The following is a 20,774-nucleotide window of genomic DNA, read 5'->3' as shown; positions in this document are numbered from 1 at the left end:
CTTTGTCTACTAAAAATACAAAAATTAGCCAGGCGTGGTAGCACACACCTGTAGTCCCAGCTACTCGGGAGGCTGAGGCAGGAGAATCACTTGAACCTGGGAGGCGGAGGTTGCAAGGTTGCAGTGCACCAAGATTGCACCACGTACTCCAGCCTGGGCTACAGAGTGAGACTCTGTATCAAAAGAAAAAGAGAAAAATTTCCAAATAAGCACCTTGTGGCCTCCTCCACACCCCAAAAGAATGTTCCTGAAAGGTCAGTAGACTGTCGCCACTTAGAGGAAGGTGTGGAAATGAAATTTACTCTCCTGGCAGATCAAAGGGGCCCTCCACCCAGAAAATGCCCTTGCACAGACTTCAGAGCCCTGCTTCCTCCTTCCATAGAAACTGTGCTGGATATTATAGTTGGGAGCCTCTCATCAATTGTCTTGCCTCTTCACCTTCCCTTCACTCGGGGGAAAGAATGCAAGGCAAAAAGTTTGCTTATCTTTACATCAGCAGGTGTTGGCTTAACGATTTGGCAACCACGAACCAGAATTCAGATAAGATTTTTCAGGTCTTTACTCAATTAGCGACTATCCATCTGTGCTTGATAATAAAATGCCCAAACAGAAATGTCCTACCTCCAGATTTTCAACTGCAAAGGACCAGGCCCTCATCTGCTTGAGAATTTGGAGCTGGACATATAATTTGAAACTCAAAGTCTGGCTAAGAGGCCCATGGCTGTATCATTCTTCCCTGCTCTCATCCACAGCTCCCTTGCTTCTCACCTTACCAGGAACACCAAGGTCTCTGTCTAATACATTCTGCCAGCTTTTAAACCCATTAGACAGCCTTTCTCATCCTGGATTCTTGGCGGGGAACAACGCAATGAGAACGGTTGAATGAGGTACCCAATTATAGAACTGCTTGACTCTGGAGGTGGAGTCAGTAGGCAGGAATGAAACCTTTAACATGTGAGGTGGAACTTCCAGGTATTAGAAAGAAAGCTGGTTAACCTTTAGACGGGTGACTAACTGAAAATAAAAACCTCTGTCTTGCTGGTTCTAAATTTATCATAGCCCATATAATATCACCCAGCTGAGAAAAGGAGATGTAAATTTATCTTACCAAATACCTCAATCATTAAATGCACATGGATGTAAAATATTAACAGTAGTGGCCGGGCGTGGTGGCTCATGCCTGTAATTCCAGCACTTTGGGAGGCCGAGGCGGGTGGATCACTTGAGGTCAGGAGCTCCAGACCAGCCTGGCCAACATGGTGAAACCCCGTCTCTACTAAAAACACAAAAATCAGCTGGGCATGGTGACAGCCGCCTGTAATCTCAGCTACTCAAGAGGCTGAGGCGGAGAATCGCTTGAACCCAGGAGGCAGAGGTTGCAGAGAGCTGAGGTTGCGCCACTGCATTCCAGCCTGGGTGACAGAGCAAGACTCCATCTCCAAAAATAAATAACTAAATAAATAAATAAAACATTAACAGTAGTTATCTGAGGTTCGTGGTTGGGATTAACTTGTACAATGACAAGTTAATGGTCATTCCTTTCTCTATACTTTTTTGTATTTTCTAGATTTTTCTACAATAAGCATACATTACTCTTAAAATTTTTTAAAAAGCAGTAAAGAACTATGATCCTCAAGTATTTTCGGGTTAATCTATGAGATTATTAGTTTTATGGATCAATTTCAGTTTTGTTTTTTCAGAAATTTAGAATAGGGACATAGACAAGCTTAGACTTGAATCCCATCTCTGCCACTTACTAGCTATCTAATCTCGAATAGTTGATATAACTTCCCTTAAGTCTCATTTTTCTCTTTGTTAAATAGGACTGATAGTGGTACCTCACTGACAGGGTTGTTGAAGACTACATGAAATCAGGCATGCTCAGTACAGTGCCTGTGATGGCCTAAGTGCTCAGTGGGTTTCATCAAGGGGACTAGCAGTCTACCCATTACTTCTGATGAGGTAGGACTGGGAACTGGTTAATGACAATTAAACTTTTTCTTAGCCACTAACAAAGTGGATAGGACCAACTAGCATTGTGTCAGGACAACTGCCCAGGCTAAAACATTTGAAGACCATAAGAAGCCCAGACTCCAGTTTCTGTAAATATCCATGGTATTTCAGGGCATGTTCACACGGGTCCCACCAAGGTCAGCAGAGTCTCCCTGCCCCTTTGCCCCCTGCTGCCCCATCTGTCTACTAATGACCTTACCAATGAAGACAAGGATGAGGAGGAGAGTGGCCACACCTCCTATTATATAGAACATGATGCTGATGTGGTAGGCAAGCTTGTCCCGGTCTTCGACGTTGGGTACCAGAACAGGAGGGACCAAGAACCCAATCGCAATTCCAAGCTATAAGAGAGACAACCAATCACGGTTATCAATGGCCAAGAGGTGACAACACAAATGTAAAGAGATTCCTAATAAGAAATCTAATTACCAACTTCCAATCCTTCCTAACACCCATGCAGGGATTATTTCTCACCTCAAAACACCAGGAAAATGTTTCTTCTGACTGACAATTTGGCTTATACATCCTTCTGACCACCCTCACTATCAATGCCTGTTACAAGAATGTGTAATTGATGGTCTCAACGCAGGCTGGCTCTTCTCTAGCTGCAAACTGATGAATGATGGTTCCTCTACTCCCATATCTGGAGTAGAGTAAAATAACATTGTTTCCTTGTGCTACTCCAAATTTTAGTTTCACTGAATCTGTTAACCCAGAGCTGAGAGCCCAGCTGGGGAGAAATTCTATACCCTGCAAGCCCAAGAACTTGCATTCAGTAAGAGTTGGAAGCCTAAAGCTGTTATCACATTTACAAGCATGGAAGCTTCAGTTTATTGTGTGAATAACATAGTAACTTCTAAAGCATCTATAGTGTGAAGTCACACATAACTGCATAAATTCACACACACAGGAGATAGGCACCTAAAAAATGGCTGTAAACACACACACACCCCCAACAAATTAAACCATTTCTTTTTTTTCTTTTCTTTCTTTCTTTCTCTTTTCTTTTCTTTTTTTTTTTTGAGACGGAGTCTCGCTCTGTCACCCAGGCTGGAGTGCAGTGGTGCAATCTCGGTTCACTGCAACCTCCGCCTCCTGGGTTCAAGCAATTCTCCTGCTTCAGCCTCCCGAGTAGCTGGGACTACAGGCGTGCGCCACGCCTGGCTAATTTTTGTATTTTTAGTAGAGACGGGTTTCACCATGTCGGCCAGGATGGTCTCGATTTCTCCACCTTGTGATCCACCTGCCTCGGCCTCCCAAAGTGCTAAACCATTTCTTATCTGGGTTGGAATTCAAAGTCCAGTGACCTGACCGATAACATGAGTTGAGTGTTTCTGAGGTCAGAAAGACTTGGCCTCAGTACTGACTGGCTGTGATACAATTCGCAAAAGCCCTTCTGCTGCACATAATATTGAGGCGGAAATGGGAAAACAGCTTGTGAACTCAGGCAAGCTTCAAATTCCAAGAGTGAAGGAAGATAAGTAATTCCTTTGTCGTAAGGTCTCATTTTTCCTTTGTTGTACTTGAAAGAGCTATTGGTAAAGAAACAATTTGCTTTCGCTCCTCATTTTCACATCATCCATCAGCTGCCAATCTGCTGACCCCCTTGATGGGTTTTTCAATATGTCAGTTACAGTCATTCAAGATGTTTACTAGTGGTTCTCAGTTCTGGAATATTCACAAAAGTGATCACTCATAGTTTCTGTGTAGAACTCGTCATACCAATATGTAATCAATTAACCAAATGCATCTTTAAAACGTACTCTGCCAGATATTTTAGGAAGTACCAAGAGGTACAGGGTTCCTGCCTTCAAGGAGCTTAATAATCTATTAGCAGGAAAAATGTTAAAACAAAAATACAACAGATAATACAACTGGCCATATTTGTGGGTTAAAATGATAGAATATTACAGTTTGAAAGTTCATCTGTAATCCTCTATTATAATTACAAACCCAATAATTACAGGAGAAAACAAAAGCCAGGTGAGGTTAATTGAGCTCTGTGACTTGTTGAGGGTCACCCAGAGTTCTCGCAGAGTGGAAATGAGAAAGCAGATCTCCTGGCTTCTCTGGCCAGTGCATCCTGGGCCAGAAGCCTTGAGAAAGGCCCAGGCAGGCAGGCTTCTGCAGAAGAGAGGCCTCTTTTGTGTCCTTGGAGCTTTAGCTGATCCTTGGTCATACTGGTTTGTCAGAGTCAGGCTTCTCAACTGCTCATCTTCAAGACTTTAATTGAAGGTAAAAACCAGCCACAAGCAGAGGGGCAAATACAACCTTCTTCATAGCTGGGAAGCTGGGCCCACTCCAGCTCATATATGACCTTCTAAGTACTTTGGAGTTGGAGGTCTGGAAGTTAAGTAGAATCTCCCAAGGTCCCATTTGCAAGAGTGAGGAAAGATACGACACCATCTGAGGTTCTGTGACTCTTTCATTTCCAAAGGAAAATCAAAGCTCTGAGGTCCCAACACAGGATACTTTAATTCCCAGTTAATCTTCTGCCCCAATAAAGAATCCTCCCAGCCGGTGTTACACTGTACGCCCTACTCCTCTGGGGCAGCTGGACTCTGTTCATTCCATCTGTACACTAAGCTTGAGGGAGTGCTATTCCACCCCAACTCCAGCTCTTAAGCCTTCCCCAGGCAGCAGGGTGGATGGGTGGGCCCTAGTAGTGGCCTACAGTAACCCCAGCTGGGCAGCAACACTGTCTCATGGTAACCTTTCTCAAGAAGGAAATTGGCTATGGAGGTACATTTATGCCCAGTGTGGAAAACCAAAACATAAGGATTAGAATGTAAGCTGCTTCCTCTTTTGTTTTTTCAAGACATATTTTTGTCCTGCTTCTTAAGAGCAGTGTTTAGGGAGAGTCTATTTCTAGTTCCTAGTTTATAAGTTTATAGGTCTGTCCCGTAGTTATGATGGATGGATGGATGGATGGATGGATGGATGGATGGATGGATGAGCAGATGAACATTGGTGGAAAATCCTGTCTACACAAAGCTAGGAATGACACATCTCCCTATTAAGGTCCAGGTTCTTTCTACATTGTACTCATAGTGGTAAGAAAAAAAAAATGTGTATGGGAAAGTAAGGAGAGGCTAGGATACCCTAGTGTATCTTGAGCATCTACTATGCACTGAATATGTAATACAATTCATCTTTTAATTTAACCCCAATAACTTTATTTATTTTTCATTAATTATTATTATTTTTTGAGACAGGGTCTCACTCTGTCACCCAGGCTGGAGCACAGTGGCACGATCTCAGTTCACTGCAACCTCCGCCGCCTCCCAGGTTCAAGTGATTCTCCTACCTCAGCCTCCCAAGTAGTTGGGATTACAGGCACCCACCACCATGCCTGGCTAATTTTTGTATTTTTAGTAGAGACAGGGTTTCCCCATGTTGGCCAGCCTGGTCTCAAATTCCTGACCTCAAGTGATCTGCCTGCCTCAGCGTCCCAAATTGTTGGGATTACAGGCATGAGCCACTGCACCAAGCCTAACCCCAATAACTTTGTAACAACAAAAAAGAGAGAGAGGAAAAAAAAAAAAAAAAAAAAACCTTCTGCTCAGCACCCTGTCCAGGGTCACACAGGCAGCTAGCAGAGGAGCTGGGCTCCTAAGCCAGTTCTGTCTATGTCAGAACCCAGGCTCACTTTGCTGCCTTCCATGAAATGTTGGTGTGATACTAGTCAACACAGAAGTCTACATTTTCACCCATTTGAGTTGTCATTCATTTGATAGGAAACCTCTGGGGTACAAATCAGAGACCTGGGGCCTGAATCAGTGAAACATTAATTTAAAATGTGGGAGAACGCTGCACCCGGAGCGTTTGGCACCTTTCCTGGAGACCCACCTTGGGAAGGCAGATGAATGAATGTCACTGCTAACTGGTTTTGAGTTGACTTACATCCCTGCACTTGTTCTAGTTTTATCATTCTCAACAAAACACAAAGTCATGGGCAAAATACAAAATTCATGGTCAAACCAAGTCACAGTCTTAGCTCTTCTGGAACTTACTTTTCAAAAATTAGGCTCTCTTCATTTTTACCTATTGTATAGCAGTATTTCCCAACCTTGTCCCTTAACAAACATCACCAGTACCGACCCCGTTGTTATCCCTGAGGTCTGAGATGGGTACTAAATACCTGTATTTTCATATGCAGGCATCCCCATCATCATCAAGGGAGTTGAGGAGACACTGGCCTCTGGAAAAGTGTGGCTCATGCCTCCTAATAGTTTCCATGCAGCTCTGCTCCTAGCTATTTTCCATGATAGCCAGCCATCTTTGGAAAACGTGATCAGATCATGTACCTCTCCTGCTTAACACCCTGCAGTGACTTCTCCTTGCTTTAAATTAGAGATAAAAATCCGAAGCACAGCCACAAGGTTTTGCACATGGGCTCTGCCTAATGGTCTGACTCTTGTCATCAACTTGTTCCTCAGGACTTTGCTACACTGAGTTCCCTTCCGTCTTTCAAGTGACCACGGGGAGTTTGCACTGGCTCCCCTACCTGGATTAGAATGTCTCCCTGCTGTGTTTCAGCTAGTCAATGCAGATATCCTTCAGGTCTGAGTGCAAATCCTGCTTCCTCAGGAAGGTTGCTCTGATCCCTTACATGAGTTCGGTTTCCTGCAGGGGTAATTTTATATTTGTATGATCATTTAATGAACATCTGTCTTCCCAACCAGATTACAAGCTCCATGAGGGCAGGGCTCACACTGATCTCTCTGGAGCCTGGCACATGATAATACTCATCATAGTAAAACGTATGGAGCTTTACGTGGAGTATCTCAAGCCTCATAACAACCTCAGAAAGAGGGGTCTAACATCGTCCCAATTTTACAGATGATGAGGCTGAGATGCAGGAAGGCTGACTGACTTGCCCAAGGTCACACAGCTCTAGGTAGCAAGGCTGGAGTTTTCAACACAGTGTTCCAAAGTGAGGTAAGCTTTATAACTATAGTTTACTTCATCCCAATAGAGGGCGTTTAACAAAAAATGTGATGAATGAAAGGATGGAGAGGCAGCCTGGGATATTTAATTTTAATTTTCTATTTTATTTTTGCCCTTTCTGCAAACTCAAAGGTGACCTGTAAATGCTACTGCAATGTCAGTAATCAGGAGCATTTCCAGAGCAAATGTCACAGGTAAAAACATGTCTATGTGGTCTGAGGGCCCTGGGTGACAGGGAGAAGCCATACTTTGAATGATGTGTCACTTGTGATTCTAGCTCTTGCATTTGGCAGAGCAAGAATAAAACCAGAAAATCATCAGGCTGCACCTGGGGTAAGATTTTCATACCCAACCCATTACACAACACAACACACATGCTATGCAGGCTGTGAGATCCACGGAACCACTGTTTCCTATCCGCTTCCACCATCCACTGTCCCTATTCACCATTCACAAAGCCCTCAGTCACAATTGAATCAGAACCCTAGCACACAGATGCCCTCCTAAATCCTACCTATTCATGGGGCCAGAATATGGCCAGGCCATTCAGGGAGGATCCCAGAGCTTCCACAAAAGGCAAGGCAAGGAGCTCTGTGTCCACACAGTGGTAAGGGCTTCAGTCCAAATGGAACAGAAAAAGAACCGGTAGTCCCCATCTGAGCCTCTTGCTGGGTCCCAGGCACCTCATCCTCTTGACCCAAGCCACTGGCAAGGTGGATCCTGCTCTTGTTAGGAGACAACCACCTCCATAAACAGGTTCTCGCCTACCGAAACTCATTCCTCTCCCAATGTGCACTGCTATTCAGACAAACGCAAGCCTACCCCTAGGGCTGGGCCCCAATTTTCTCAAGCCAATTGGCTCATTCCTCTCCCTTGGGCACAGTCATTGGGTATGGCTGGACATGTTCCCTTAGATTTCAGGTCTCTCAGGAGCTATCTTCCTAGTGCTGAGTCAAAAATGTCCCATACTTCATAAACATGTAAAATGCCATGTATCAAATAATAATAAAAATATACATATATATAATATATACAAAATAAACACATATAAAAATATTATATATATATATATCCCTTTATTGAGCCAGCAGCTTTCTTTGCACCAGGGTCCCTGAGGTTGAAGGCTTCCATCAAATTTGGTCTCTTCATGACCTAATCTGGGGCTTGCCTCATGCCCAGGCTATGTTACTTTTATTTTTTAAATTAAAAACAACTTTTTTTTGAGACGAAATCTTGCTCTGTCACCAGGCTGGAGTGCAGTGGCGCAATCTTGGCTCACTGCAACCTTCGCCTCCTGAGTTCAAGCAATTCTCCCGCCTCAGCCTCCCAAGTAGCTGGAACTACAGGATCATGCCACCATACCTGGCTGATTTTTTTACAATTTTTTGTGCAATTGGGGTCTCTCACTATGTTGCCTAGGCTGGTCTCAAGTGGTCCTCCCATCTCAGCTTCCCAAAATATTGAGATTACAGGCATTAAGCCACCGTACCTGGCCTTATGCTATTTTTAAATGAATCTCCCACTTCTTCTTTCTCCTTCAACATTTCTCAGAGACATCATCATATTAATATAGTGGTTAAAGGCTCAGTGTCAGGGGTCAGAAGGATCTCAATTCAAATCTCGACTCTACCAGTTACTAGAGCTTGACAAGTTAATTGACCTCTCTGTGTGTTTCCTAATCCACAAGAGGAAGAAAATACCATCTAGCTCATCAGGCTGAGGTTCACTCCCTGTCTGCAAGGTTGGCTCTTTCCCACACGCTCTCACACAGCAAGGTGACAGTCAGCAGAGGCCACTGGGACTCCCAAGATGCACTTGGTTTATTTGGGGAAGTCATACAAACCATCATCCTACCCTGGTTCTGCTTCACTTCCTTCTCTGGCTCCATCTGCGTGTCCTTCCTCAATTATCTTAGTCATCTTTGACTCTGCCCTCTTATATGTACTTCATCTCAGATCCTCCCAAACCCTTCTGCAAAGTTCTCCTTGAATCTGCCCTGTCCTGCTTCGGCCCTTTCTGCCTTTCTCCCAGGCAACTGTGATCTCTTCTTGCCCAACCTGCACAATGTACTCAGATCATGGTCCTCGGCATTGCATTGACCCCACCGTCCCTGCTCAAAGACCTTCAAGGTGTCAGTCCTCTCAGAGGAAGGAAGCAGGTGCAAACCCCTCAGCCACTGTTCTTGGCCATTGATTTGGTTTGGCTCTGTGTCCCCACCTAAATTTATCTCGAATTGTAATCCCCATGTGCCAAGGGAGGGGCCTGGTGGGAGGTGATTGGATCACGGGGGCAGTTTCTCCCATAGTATTCTCATGGTAGTAAGTTCTTACAAGACCTGATGGTTATAGAAATGTTTGACAGTTCCTCCTTCACACGCTCTCTCTCTTGCTCTCTTGCCTACCACCATGTAAGATGTGCCTGTTTCCCTTTCCACCATGATTGTAAGTTTCCTGAGGCCTCCCTAGCCATTTGGAACAGTGAATCAATTAAACCTCTTTTCTTTATAAATTACCTGGTCTCAAGCAGTTCTTTATCACAGCGTGAAAACAGACTAATACAGCTGTCTTTGCTAGTTTCAACCTTCCTTTCCTGTCCCTTCTCTCCTGTATCCCTATAAATCCCCTATATTCCAGCCAGATTGAACAAGTCATGATTCCAACCTTTCCATCATCTTGTCTATCTATACCTTTATCCCAAGTTATTCCCTTTTTAATCTTTCAGAGCCCATCACCATGTGAATTCTCTTACAGAGCTTTCCTTGACAATCCTCACTACGTGTGATTGCCTTGCCCTAACTTCCTCTAATCTTTGGGTTGTCAGCCATTTTTCTGAAACTTGCTAGTCTGGTGCTTACTTAATACATGGGTGTTGAAAGAATGAGCCACAGTTAACTGGCATGTCAGGAAAGCACCATTGACACTGCACATTTGTCATGTGAGCCCAGAACTGTGGAAAGATGTGGTTGGAAATTTAAGTCTAGACAAGGTTCTCAGAGAAAGTTTGCTACTTTAAGAAGCATGGTTGGCCGGGCGCAGTGGCTCACGCCTGTAATCCCAGCACTTTGGGAGGCCGAGGCGGGCGGATCACAAGGTCAGGAGATCGAGACCATGGTGAAACCCCGTCTCTACAAAAAATACAAAAAAATTAGCCGGGCGCGGTGGCGGGTGCCTGTAGTCCCAGCTACTTGGGAGGCTGAGGCAGGAGAATGGCAGGAACCCGGGAGGCGGAGCTTGCAGTGAGCCGAGATCGCGCCACTGCACTCCAGCCAGGGGACAGAGCGAGACTCTGTCTCAAAAAAAAAAAAAAAAAAAAAAAAAAGAAGCATGGTTGAGGATCCTTTTAAAATAAGAGCCTCATAAAAGATACATTGGTGTTCAATCTAGACTTCCACACATCGGATTACTGTAAGCTCATTAACCCAAATGAGCAATTTTAAAGCATTCAGTATGATGCTGTCCTCACCAAAGGATGTTTTACATGATACAGTGATTAGGTAAATGTGTATATCTACATACCTCTCTGCACACTAGCAATGATTTTATGGCCTAAAGATTAATCTGAAGTTAAGTTCACAGAGTAGGACAGCTGAGGAAAACTTCAGCTGCACAGACACCTTGTGAGAAAGTGTTACTATGTAAAGGGGCATGATGGGTTTGGATATTGTCCCCTCTAAAGCTCATGTTGAGGCTGGGTGTGGTGGCTCATGCCTATAATCCCAGCACTTTGGGAGGCCAAGGTGGGTGGATCACTTGAGATCAGGAGTTTGAGACCAGCCTGGCCAGCCTGGTGAAATCCCATCTCTACTAAAAATACAAAACTTAGCTGGGCATGGTGGTGTGCACCTGTAATCCCAGCTACTCAAGAGGCTGAGGCAGGAGAATCACTTGAACCCAGGAGGCAGAGATTGCAGTGAGCCAAGATGCGCCACTGCACTCCAGCCTGGGCAACAGAGCAAGAATCCATCTCAAAAAAAGAAAAAAGAAAAAGAAATCTCATGTTGAATTGTAATCTCCAGTGTTGGAGGTGGGGCCTGGTGGGAGGTGATTGGGTCATGGGGGCGGATTTCTCATGAATGAGTTAGTGCCATTACCTTGGTGCTTGCCTTGTGATAAAGAGTTCTCCTAAGATCTGGCTGTTTAAACCTGTGTGGCATCTTCCCCTTCACTCTCTCTTGCTCCTGCTCTTGCCATGTGACACCCTAGCTCCACCATTGCCTTTCACCATGACTGGAAGCTTCCTGAGGCCCTGCCAGAAGCCAAGCAGATGCTGGCACTGTGCTTCCTGTATAGCCTGCAGAACCGTGAGCCAATTAAACCTCTTTTCTTTATATATCACCCAGCCTCAGATATTCCTTTATAGCAATCCAAAACGGACTAACACAAGCTCCATCTCCCAGGACGATGTCCACCTGAGGAATTATGTGGAAGTGACTTCCACACTCATTGCCCATCCCCACATCGTGCTGTGTGCAGACCACAAAGCTGGTACTATTTAGGCAAGTCAGCACACTCCAGTCCATAATTCTGTCGCTATAAATACTGCTCTCTACCCCTTGGCCAGCATCATTTAGATGTTTGTTTATACCTGCTAGTGAATAACTGACCTAGCAACATGGAGCATAAACAAGGACTCCAAGATCCCAAGTGGAAGACACCAGGCTACAGTGAAGGCACTCTGCCAGGCAAGCTACCTTGGGACATGTGGTTGAAGTTTAGCACGGGGTCTTGGGATTGAGTCTATGGATGCCCCAAAAAGAAGCAAGGAGAGTCCAAGGTGGCTGCTGGGGCTGCGAGACACTGCAAAACTAAGAACCCACAGCTTGAGCTTAATCATGAGAATGAGCCCCCAGCACCCAGGAATGCCAGGCGGCTCCAAGGAAAATGCCACGGTAACCGATAATGTCCAGGCAAAGACTGCTCATATGACTGTTATTTGTGAAATCTCCAAATCCAAGACTTCTTTTGAAAAGGTCAACTCGGGATTAAGGAGGTGGCAGGCCTTCAGAGACAAAGACAATCTAAACAACCTCATTGAGTTGGTGGAAAATCACTCATGAAGAGAGTTTATGGATTTAAAGGCTAAGCTAAGATCTCTGAGAACTTCGGGAGTAGGGTCACAGCTGTCCAACTCCAGATTTCCTTAGAGCTCCCACCCCAGTCACAGGGTTTGTCCTGAAAGCTGTGGTTATGCTGGTAGCTTTTCCCGCCTTGACTCCTGGATTCCCTCAGTTCTTTTGAGGAAAGAGGTTAGGGAAATGCAGGAAGCAGCAGCTACTGAAATTAGGATAGCCTACAATCATTGATCCCTAGGGAAGATAATAATAGTGATGAGAGCTGATACACTGTGCTCAAAGCACTCTATAAATATATATACTCTTTGAATCATTTTATTTTTTAATTGTTAATTTTTTCCTTTGGGGGGCAACACTTCACTCCATAGAATAGAAGGAGTGCTCCCTTAATCTCTATTTTAAAGTGGAGGAAACTGGCATTTAAGTAGCTTGCCCAAGGTCACATAACAGTAAGCGATGAGGCTGAACTTCCAGCTCTGGCCATCTGTACTAGTTTGTACTCTCATCCATTAGGTAAAGGTGCTGGTCTTAAATGTTATTCAAACCAGGAGGAAGGAGGGGAATATGTACTGAGTGTCTGCTATGTGCTAGACAGCATGCTAAAGGGTTTTTTTTACATGATATTTCATCTATGCCCTCACAACTACCCCCTGAAGTTGGCACCATCATCTCTGGTTTGGGGTGTTTTTTGTTTTTTTTTTTTTTGAGACAAGGTCTCATTCTGTTGCCCAGGCTGGTACAGTGGTACGCTCTCAGCTCACTGAAGTCTCTACTTCCCGGGTTCAAGGAATCCTCTCACCTCAGCCTCCCAAGTAGCTGCAGCCACAGACGTGTGCCACCACGCCTGGCTAATTTTTTTTTGTATTTTTAGTAGAGACGGGGATTCACCATGTTGCCCAGGCTGGTGTCAAACTCTTGGGCTCAAGCAATTCACCCGCCTGGGCCTCCCAAAGTGCTAGGATTACAGGCATGGGCCACCGCACCTGGCCTCTGATTTGGTTTTTGCAGATGAGAAAGCCCCTGTAATTTGCCCGAGGTCAAAACAGCTTCTCCTGGCAAAACTGAGATTCAAACCCTTGGCTATCTGATGCCAAAGCCCTCAACGGACAAGTGAATGCCACAGAAGAGTGACTGCCCTCAAACACCCAACACTCCCTCCAGTATCATATGCTCCATTCTGTAGTTCAAATGTCCCCAAATGTGTAGCTGTTGGAGGAAGCAAGGGTGAGAGGTGTCTCCAGCTACAGTTTGGTTTCTTTGCCACAGTTACACTTGATGAGTTTCTTGTTCTTACGTCATGCTTAGTTTTGTTTCTTTCTGTGTAGTGTGTTGTCTCCCAAACTAGACTGTTAGTACCTTGAGGACAGGGACATTGACTCACTTTTGCTCATGTGACCCTTCCCCATACCACGTCTGACACAAGAACAGAGACGGCACTCAGGAAATATTTTCTGAATGAAGAAATGACTCTTAGAACTCTGCAGCTCAAACCTCACTCAAGTCGTTCCAGGCTGCTCTGCAGTAAACAAGTTGGGTACAGTAGCAGTTTGCTGCATTGTAGGAGTTTAACCACCCAAAGAAAGTAGATGCTAGATGAAACGACCCAAGGAAGCCCCTACATAGTGAAGACCTCCCGTTTGGGGTGCCCCAAGATTAGGCATGGAGGGGATTGGAATGCAAACCAATCAACTTCTCACCCTCAGACTTACACTCAGTATTTATTGAGCACCTGCTGCATACTAAGCACCCTACTCAGAAGGGAGGAGAAAGATGCAAGACAAGGAGCTCACTCTCACCCGATTTATAATGTAATATACCTTGATCTTGACCTACTGCTTTGGTGTTGGGTTTCCTCCTCATCTTGGTTGAGGGTGCAAGTTAGCTGAAGAGCAGAGATACCCTAGGCTGTAAACAGAGAAGTTGCTAAGTTTAGGGGAAGAAATGAGTTTTACAAGGAAAGTTTTCTGATTAAAGAAAAAAAAAAGGAACACTGACAAAGGCCTTATTTTATTTTTTTAGCTAAGCCCAGTATTTATGCTTGCTTTCCATCATCATCAACTCAGAAGCTTCCTGGCACACACACTCCCCCTTTTAAGGGCTGGGTGTTCCCCTTGGAGTTGTCCTCATGGTGAACTCCACAAAGGGCCAGCCTAGGTCTCCTTTGGGTGGAGAAGTGAAGAATCCACTGCCTTTTCTTTCAGTGGCAGAACAAATCACTGTTGCTACAATACACTAACGTCCCTCTAGCTGACTGTGCTGACAGCCAGTGGTCACAGAACTTCCCCATGACTCAGCTAGGAAGGAGGAAAAATGAGTGGGTGTCTTTCAAACCACCCGGCCAGCTGAGATCACATCAGATCACATCATGCAAATCTTACTCCAAAGTTTTCACATTTGAAGTAGGCGATGTGCAAAGCGCCATTCAAATGCTTTGGCACTGACTGCCCACCAACTCTGTCCCAGACACCAGCAATCAACAGCCAACAGAAGGATTCTACGGTCTTGTGCATTCCTTCAACACTAACCCTCCTCCTATCCCCCCAACTCAAACGTGCCACTCCCTGACCTTTCAGAGATAAAACAGCCCAAAGGAGAATAATTGTCTCCTTTGTCTGCAAGGCAACGTGTTGTCATTCCTAAAAGGGGTGCTCACGTGATGATCAATGTTTCTAATCCTCCCATGTTTCCTTCTAAATCTGAATGGACTTTCTGGTAATAGCTCTCCTATTCTGATTTTTTTCAGGGGTGAAACCCTGCCAATTACTTGCTGGCAGGCCCTGGAAGAGTTGCTGCTTCATGGACTGCCATGGGCAAAACCCAGTTCCTCTGGAGCTTGCACTTAAAGAAATAGATAGGATGGGACCCATGTAGCTTTTTCCGAAGAAGCCAACTTCATAAGTTAACTAATCCTGCCTCAGGATCCCAGACAGACAGCTGGAAAGAAAAAGAAATCTAAAGCTTACACCAAGAAAACTATTAGTCACTCACATCTATAACATCTGAGAGAGAGAAAGAGAGAGATTGCAGCACCATTAGATGTGGCCCTGTTATTTAGGGAGTTACTCAGGGACCTGCTTACCTAAAAACATCTCCTAATATCCTGCTCTAAAGTCACCTGCCCTCCTACTTGGGCTGACATTTGCACCATTAGCCACTCTGCTGTGACTGGCTTATAGTCTAATCTCTCTTCCCTTCAACCTGAACTCTACAAGAACAGAGGGCTATTGCCAGCAGGGACCTTCCCTTTCTCATTCATTGCTGCATCCCCAGTTGTGAAAATGTTCGTTGTTTGGCACAGAGTAGATGCTCAATAATATTTGTTCAATAAATAAAATAAAGGCTATGGTGCATTGTCTTCAAAAAACAAAAAACAAAAAACAAAAAATGACAGGCCAAGGGGAGGACAGCCTTCTTTACTGGCTTTCATTTGTCACATTGCTTGCTGTCAACTGGAAAGACATAGGGAAGCTGGCTGGAGGGGGTGCAATTCAGGACGAGCAGAATTCAAAGAACTTGTTGTAGAACAGAGACAAAGATGGGATGACCAGGTGATTGTGTGGGTTATTTGCAAGGGACAGAGATCTGGTCCAGGATGGGGGCACACCAATAAAGGACATGGCTTTTGGTGAGGTAGCATGAGAATGCAGGGGTAGCCATACCTAGAGGGAAGACAATGAGGAACCTTCCTCTGTAAGGAGAGAGACAGGAATTCTGGAGAGAAAAACATGTCGAAGGGAAACCGCAACATCTTCCTAAGGGTTCTAACATCTTTACCAGGGCTCTCCAAGCCCTACGGATCCCCATTTGTTACCATTGATCACTGCCACTTGCTAACTGTGAGGGGCTGTGAGAAAACTTGGTAGGGCCAGGACCACCGTGCCCTTAGGATAAAGCTTCTCACTCGCAGGCCTATCTCCTGAGGGTGGGGACGAATCAGTTCTGTGCTATGCCACCATAGCCATTTTCCTACACTGAAGAGAAGAACCATCCTAGGCACCTATAGACTCAAACGTTGCATCTTGCCACTCTTTGGCAAAAGGCCCTTCTCTAGCAAGCTGTCAGTTTCCTGGAATCAAAAAGAACCAGAATGCTCCACAGGATTCCTGGAGCTGCCAAACAGCTCAGCTCAAGAGGATCAAATCAGCAAGTGCAGCTTCCTTTCTTTGCCGATGAGAGGAATGCTTTGGAACTGAGAAGCTCTGAGAGAGGTTCCTACAGTAAGGATGATGGAGCTTATCCTGAACCATGAGCTGGTATAAAGGCAGGAGTGCTGAGCCCTCTACATGGAGGGCATGGCCCCTAATCCAGGCAGGACACGATGTGTGTCTAGAGAAGCTCTTTTTATTCTAGTGTCAAAGGGCAAGTCCAGAGTATTTTTTAATTTTTTAGATGAGGTCTCACACTGCTGCCCAGGCTAGAGTGCAGTGCTGCAATTACCGCTCACTGTAACGTCAAACTCCTGGGCGCAAGTGATTCCTTCTAGCTCCCAAGTAGCTAGAACTACAGGCATGTGCCACCACACCCAACCAACTTTTTAACTGCTTTTGTAGAGATGGAGTCTCACTATGTTGCAAAGGGCTGGCCTTAAACTCCCGGCATCAGGTGATTTTCCCACCTCAACCTCCCTAAATGCCAGGATTGCAGGTGGGAACCACCACATCCAGCCTTTTTTTTTTTTTTTAAGTTCAAGAAAGGGCACTAAAAGTCAACACTGGCAAAATATTTCACCATTTTCAAGGCACCTACACATCCAACATTTGAGGCTATTACCAGAGCCTCAAAACCACCCAGTGAGATCAAGAGCAGGATGCCCAAAGTCCAGACGAGGAAACAGAGTCCTGTCAGGGCCAAACTGTCTTCTCCACTTCATAACTGAGTGGAAGCAACTTGAAGTCACAGAGCTAATCATCAACATCGAGACTTCTGAGGTTCCATTCCCAGCCCTGCTCTCTTCCCATGGAATCTTACTGAGTCTCAAAAAAGCACCAAGCAGCATCATATCCCCAGAAGACATGGTCTGAGACTCAAGGTGATCCAGAAACACTTCTGGTTTGGAGCCAGCCAATTCATGAATCACTGTTTGCTTAAATAAACTCTTTAAAAAACAATTAATTGCACCTCAGTTTACCTTTTTTAACACTAGAATGTCGTAGAACATGAGTTTGGTAGAGAGGGAAAACATAGATGTGGATTCAGTAAATGTTTACAGAGGGGTTACTTGGTTCCAGGAGCTGTTTCACATAGACGTTGCCTCATTAGCTTTCATGGCAACCCTGCGAGGCAGGCATTCTTGCTGTAGAAAACAAAGCCGATACCCAAAGAGGAGAGGTGTCCTGCTGGAGGCCCCAAATATGGCTGCTGGGTCCAGCTTCCATGGCTTCTATACCAGGAGTGTTCAAACTTCAGTGGGCATCAGAATCCCTGGAAGGAGAATCAAAAATACATATTCCTGGGTCTCAACCCAGAGGAGCTAATTCCTTGGGTCTGCTCTGGTGCCCAGGAATTTGCTTTTTATTAGCATTTTTTTAATTTTATTTTTTCTCGAGACAGGGTCTCACTCTGTCCCTCAGGCTGAAGTGAGGCGGCATGATCTTGGCTCACTGCAACCTCCACCTCCTGGGCTCAGGTGATCCTGCCACCTCAGTCTCCCGGGTAGCTAGTACTACAGGCATGCACCACCATGCCTGGCTAATTTTTTGTATTTTTTATAAAGATGGGGTTTTTCCATGTTGCCCAGGCTGGTTTCCAACTCCTGGACTCAAGCAATCCTCCTGCCTTGGCCTCCCAAAGGGCTGGGATTATAGGCATGAGTCCCTGAATTTGCATTTTGGATGAACACCCAGGTGGTTCTGGTGCTAGAGACTCCATGGATTACACTTTAGAAGCAATTGATCTCCACCATGCTGAGGAAGAAAATCAAGAGAATTCTCAGCTGCTGGCTTCCCCTACGTGTCCTAGGCAGAAATGGTGGGAGAGAGGTGTGTTCCTGTCTAGCTTCTCAGCAGAGAAGGAATGAATCCCTGGGTGTGCTCAAATGGGTGTCTCCACAAACCTATCCAGCACCCAACAGGAAGCCCGGGATAAAAGTCTAAGGAGGCCTGGATTGCTCAAAAGGTAGCTACTACCCCAAACAAACAGCCCTGAGAATGAACCATGCTTTAACATGGATGCCTCATCAGGGTGGTGGATCACGTCTGTAATCCCAGCACTTTGGGAGACAGAGGAGGGCAGATCACTTGAGCCTAGAAGTTCAAGACCAGCCTGGGCAACGTGGCAAAACTCCATCTCTACAAAAAAATACAAAAATTGGCCCGGCGTGGTGGCATGAGCCTGTAGTCCCAGCCACTGGAAAGGCTGAGGTGAGGTGGGAGGATCACCTGAGCCTGGGGAGGCTGAGGCTACAGTGAGCCGTGATCATGCTACTGCACTCCAGCCCAGGCGACAGAGTGAGACACTGTTTCAAAAAACAAAACAAAAAAACCCATGGATGCCTCATGCCTGCTCACCAACTGTGTTTTCCAGTAGATGGACACAGCAAATAGACTTGCATACAGCTACCTCTAGAGCCACCAAAGGAGACCCAGCCATGTCAACCCAGTCATTGTGTTCAGAAATCAGGAGTTTCCAGAGGAGAGAAGACGAATAAAAGGAGAAAAACAGCCCTCAAGCTTGCTCCAGCTTCTGTGTCCCTCTCTTTGGGAGCCGGCAAGGCTATGCAATCAAAAGCAGCCTCCTGAAACTGAAAAGGACTTGTGTTCAACTCCTCTCTGGAGAAGCAATCAGAGGGGAGCCAAAGCAAACACTGCTCCCTCCTGAGGCTCCGGACACAAGGCTGAACCCAAAGAAGTTGGGAAGGAAGTAAGATCTATCCTCACCTCCTATCTCACGCTTCTACAAACACAGATGGTGCTGCTGTTATCTGCCCTCATGCTGGGTCAAGGCTGCGTCTTGAATTGTGTTGGGATGAGAGGCTGAGCTCAAGTTTTTGCACAGCATGAAAAAGGAAAGATGCCTGTAATCAAGTCAGAAAGTAGAATTGTCTGGCTGGGCCACCAGAGCTTACAGAGTGCCCTCCCATCTATGAATGATTCACTAAAGAAAAAGGCCCTTAGCTCTGTAGAATCCAGGGAGGGGAGCTATTCCACTGGGTTAACTTGGGAATGGTGCTAGGTAGAAGTCAGGAGGTCAAGAAAGAAAGAAGAGGAAACACCAGATATCACCTTAACCCTACGGTTGTTGTTATTGTTGTTTTAATCATCCTTGATAGCACTCCAACCTACATCCTGCAATCCACACAGGGCTGTTTGATGTTGAGGCTTGGGGGGAGTTCAAGTCAAGGGAAGGACATCCTGTTAACAGCATTGTTGGAAAAAGATCAAGAACCAGGAGATGGAAAATAGCTGTGAACACCTGATAAGCCTGGGCATCCCCCGCCCGCCTCATCCCCGTCCGCTTCCTTCAGTCTTAGGTTTGTGAGACTAAAGTCTCGTGCACAGGCATAGGGGTTGACCCAGTGAGTATCTCCGTCACCCCAGAGTCTCCAAAATCTTCATCACCGCACTCAGGGAATATTACACCAATTTCCTGCACCCATATTGCTTTTAGTTTAAGTAGCTCTCAAAAGGGACAAGTCCCCATCAGGATACTACTGGGATACTTCCTGGAATGGCCCAGCCTCCCCTGTGTACCAACTCCTGGTCACTTCACTCATTAAGAATCAGCTCAACCTTCACCTTAAGGAAGCTGCCCTGCTTGTCCACAGTGCACCCACACTGGGGCAATGTCCGGTAATATTAGGAGAGGCTTCAGTATTGGCCTCTCTTTCTAGATCCAGAGCCAACAGAAGACAGAGGTGATTACCTTTACTGATGATGGTACTGAGAACATCTGTTCTTTATTTAGTATTTTTTTTTTTAAGTAGAGACAGGGATCTTACTATGTTGCCCAGGCTGGTCTTGAACTCCTAGACTTAAGCAATCCTCCCTCTTGGCCTCCCACAGTGCTGAGATTACAGGCATGTGCCATCACAGCTGATCTCACTTAGCACTTCTTATCTGAGAAACTATTACCTAAATGCTATCCACATATTGTCTCATTTAATCCTTTCCTGTAGCTTCTGCAGTAGCAAGTATGAATGCTATTTTACCAAAGAAGCCCAAACCTATGAAAGTTATGAGACTTGTCAAAGGGTACACAGCAGATCTAGCCACAGTATTCTTAATACCCTCGGCCTGGCACAGTCCAAGGCACACAGTACGGATTCAGTAGCTTTTTCCACATAAGGAATAAGAACAAGTCACATCAAGAAGACAACCCAGGCATGAGAATCTTCTCCAACCACCTGAACTCTCAGTTAACTGATTGGTCATCTTAATTTCTTTCAGGAAGTGAAAACCTGTTCATTTGCCCATCCATCTGCAAGCAGCTGTTATGCCCAGGGCCTTGCTCTGAGACACAGGACAGATGTGTCATGAAACAGGAAATTTTCCTTGACCCCTTTGTGGGCTTCATGACAGGGGTGCCTCACTTAGCCCTCAGCTCTCAACCCCTAGAGGGAGCGGGAGCACCCAGGCAAGCGGGTACAGGAGCTGGAGTGGTCGCTTTTGGGCACCAGCAGGAGAAAAACTCCATGCGGGTCCTGCGGCAGCATCTAGGGGGAGTACCTGTGACCCCCGAAGCTCCAGAGCGTGTTTGTTACACTGCGCTCCTTTAGCTTAAGTGTTTAACAGCTCAGTGGACC

The 20,774-nt window shown here is 45.5% G+C and overlaps 1 protein-coding gene across 20 annotated transcripts in view; it reads right to left on the bottom strand.

Moving 5' to 3' along the window:
* The window catches only part of FLVCR2 (FLVCR choline and putative heme transporter 2), a 70,985-nt gene that overhangs the window by 25,429 nt on the left and 24,782 nt on the right, over positions 1-20,774 (bottom strand). For 17 of the 20 annotated variants that reach the window (XR_012416004.1, XR_012416005.1, XR_012416001.1 and 14 more), the window contains exon 2: positions 2,213-2,354. Coding sequence is in view for 11 of the 20 variants with exons in the window: in XM_005561821.4 (XP_005561878.2) it covers positions 2,213-2,354 (142 nt within the window). In the remaining 9 variants the exon portion in view is untranslated. Of the gene's footprint in view, positions 1-2,212; positions 2,355-3,212; positions 3,250-17,162; positions 17,456-20,774 lie in introns of those variants that run through there. The other 3 variants (XM_045397585.3, XM_073997914.1, XM_065549098.2) reach the window with 2 other exon arrangements.

This window comes from Macaca fascicularis, chromosome 7 (genome assembly GCF_037993035.2).
Source record: "Macaca fascicularis isolate 582-1 chromosome 7, T2T-MFA8v1.1".
NCBI lineage: Eukaryota > Metazoa > Chordata > Mammalia > Primates > Cercopithecidae > Macaca > Macaca fascicularis.
This window is presented reverse-complemented; position numbering and strand designations above follow the sequence as displayed.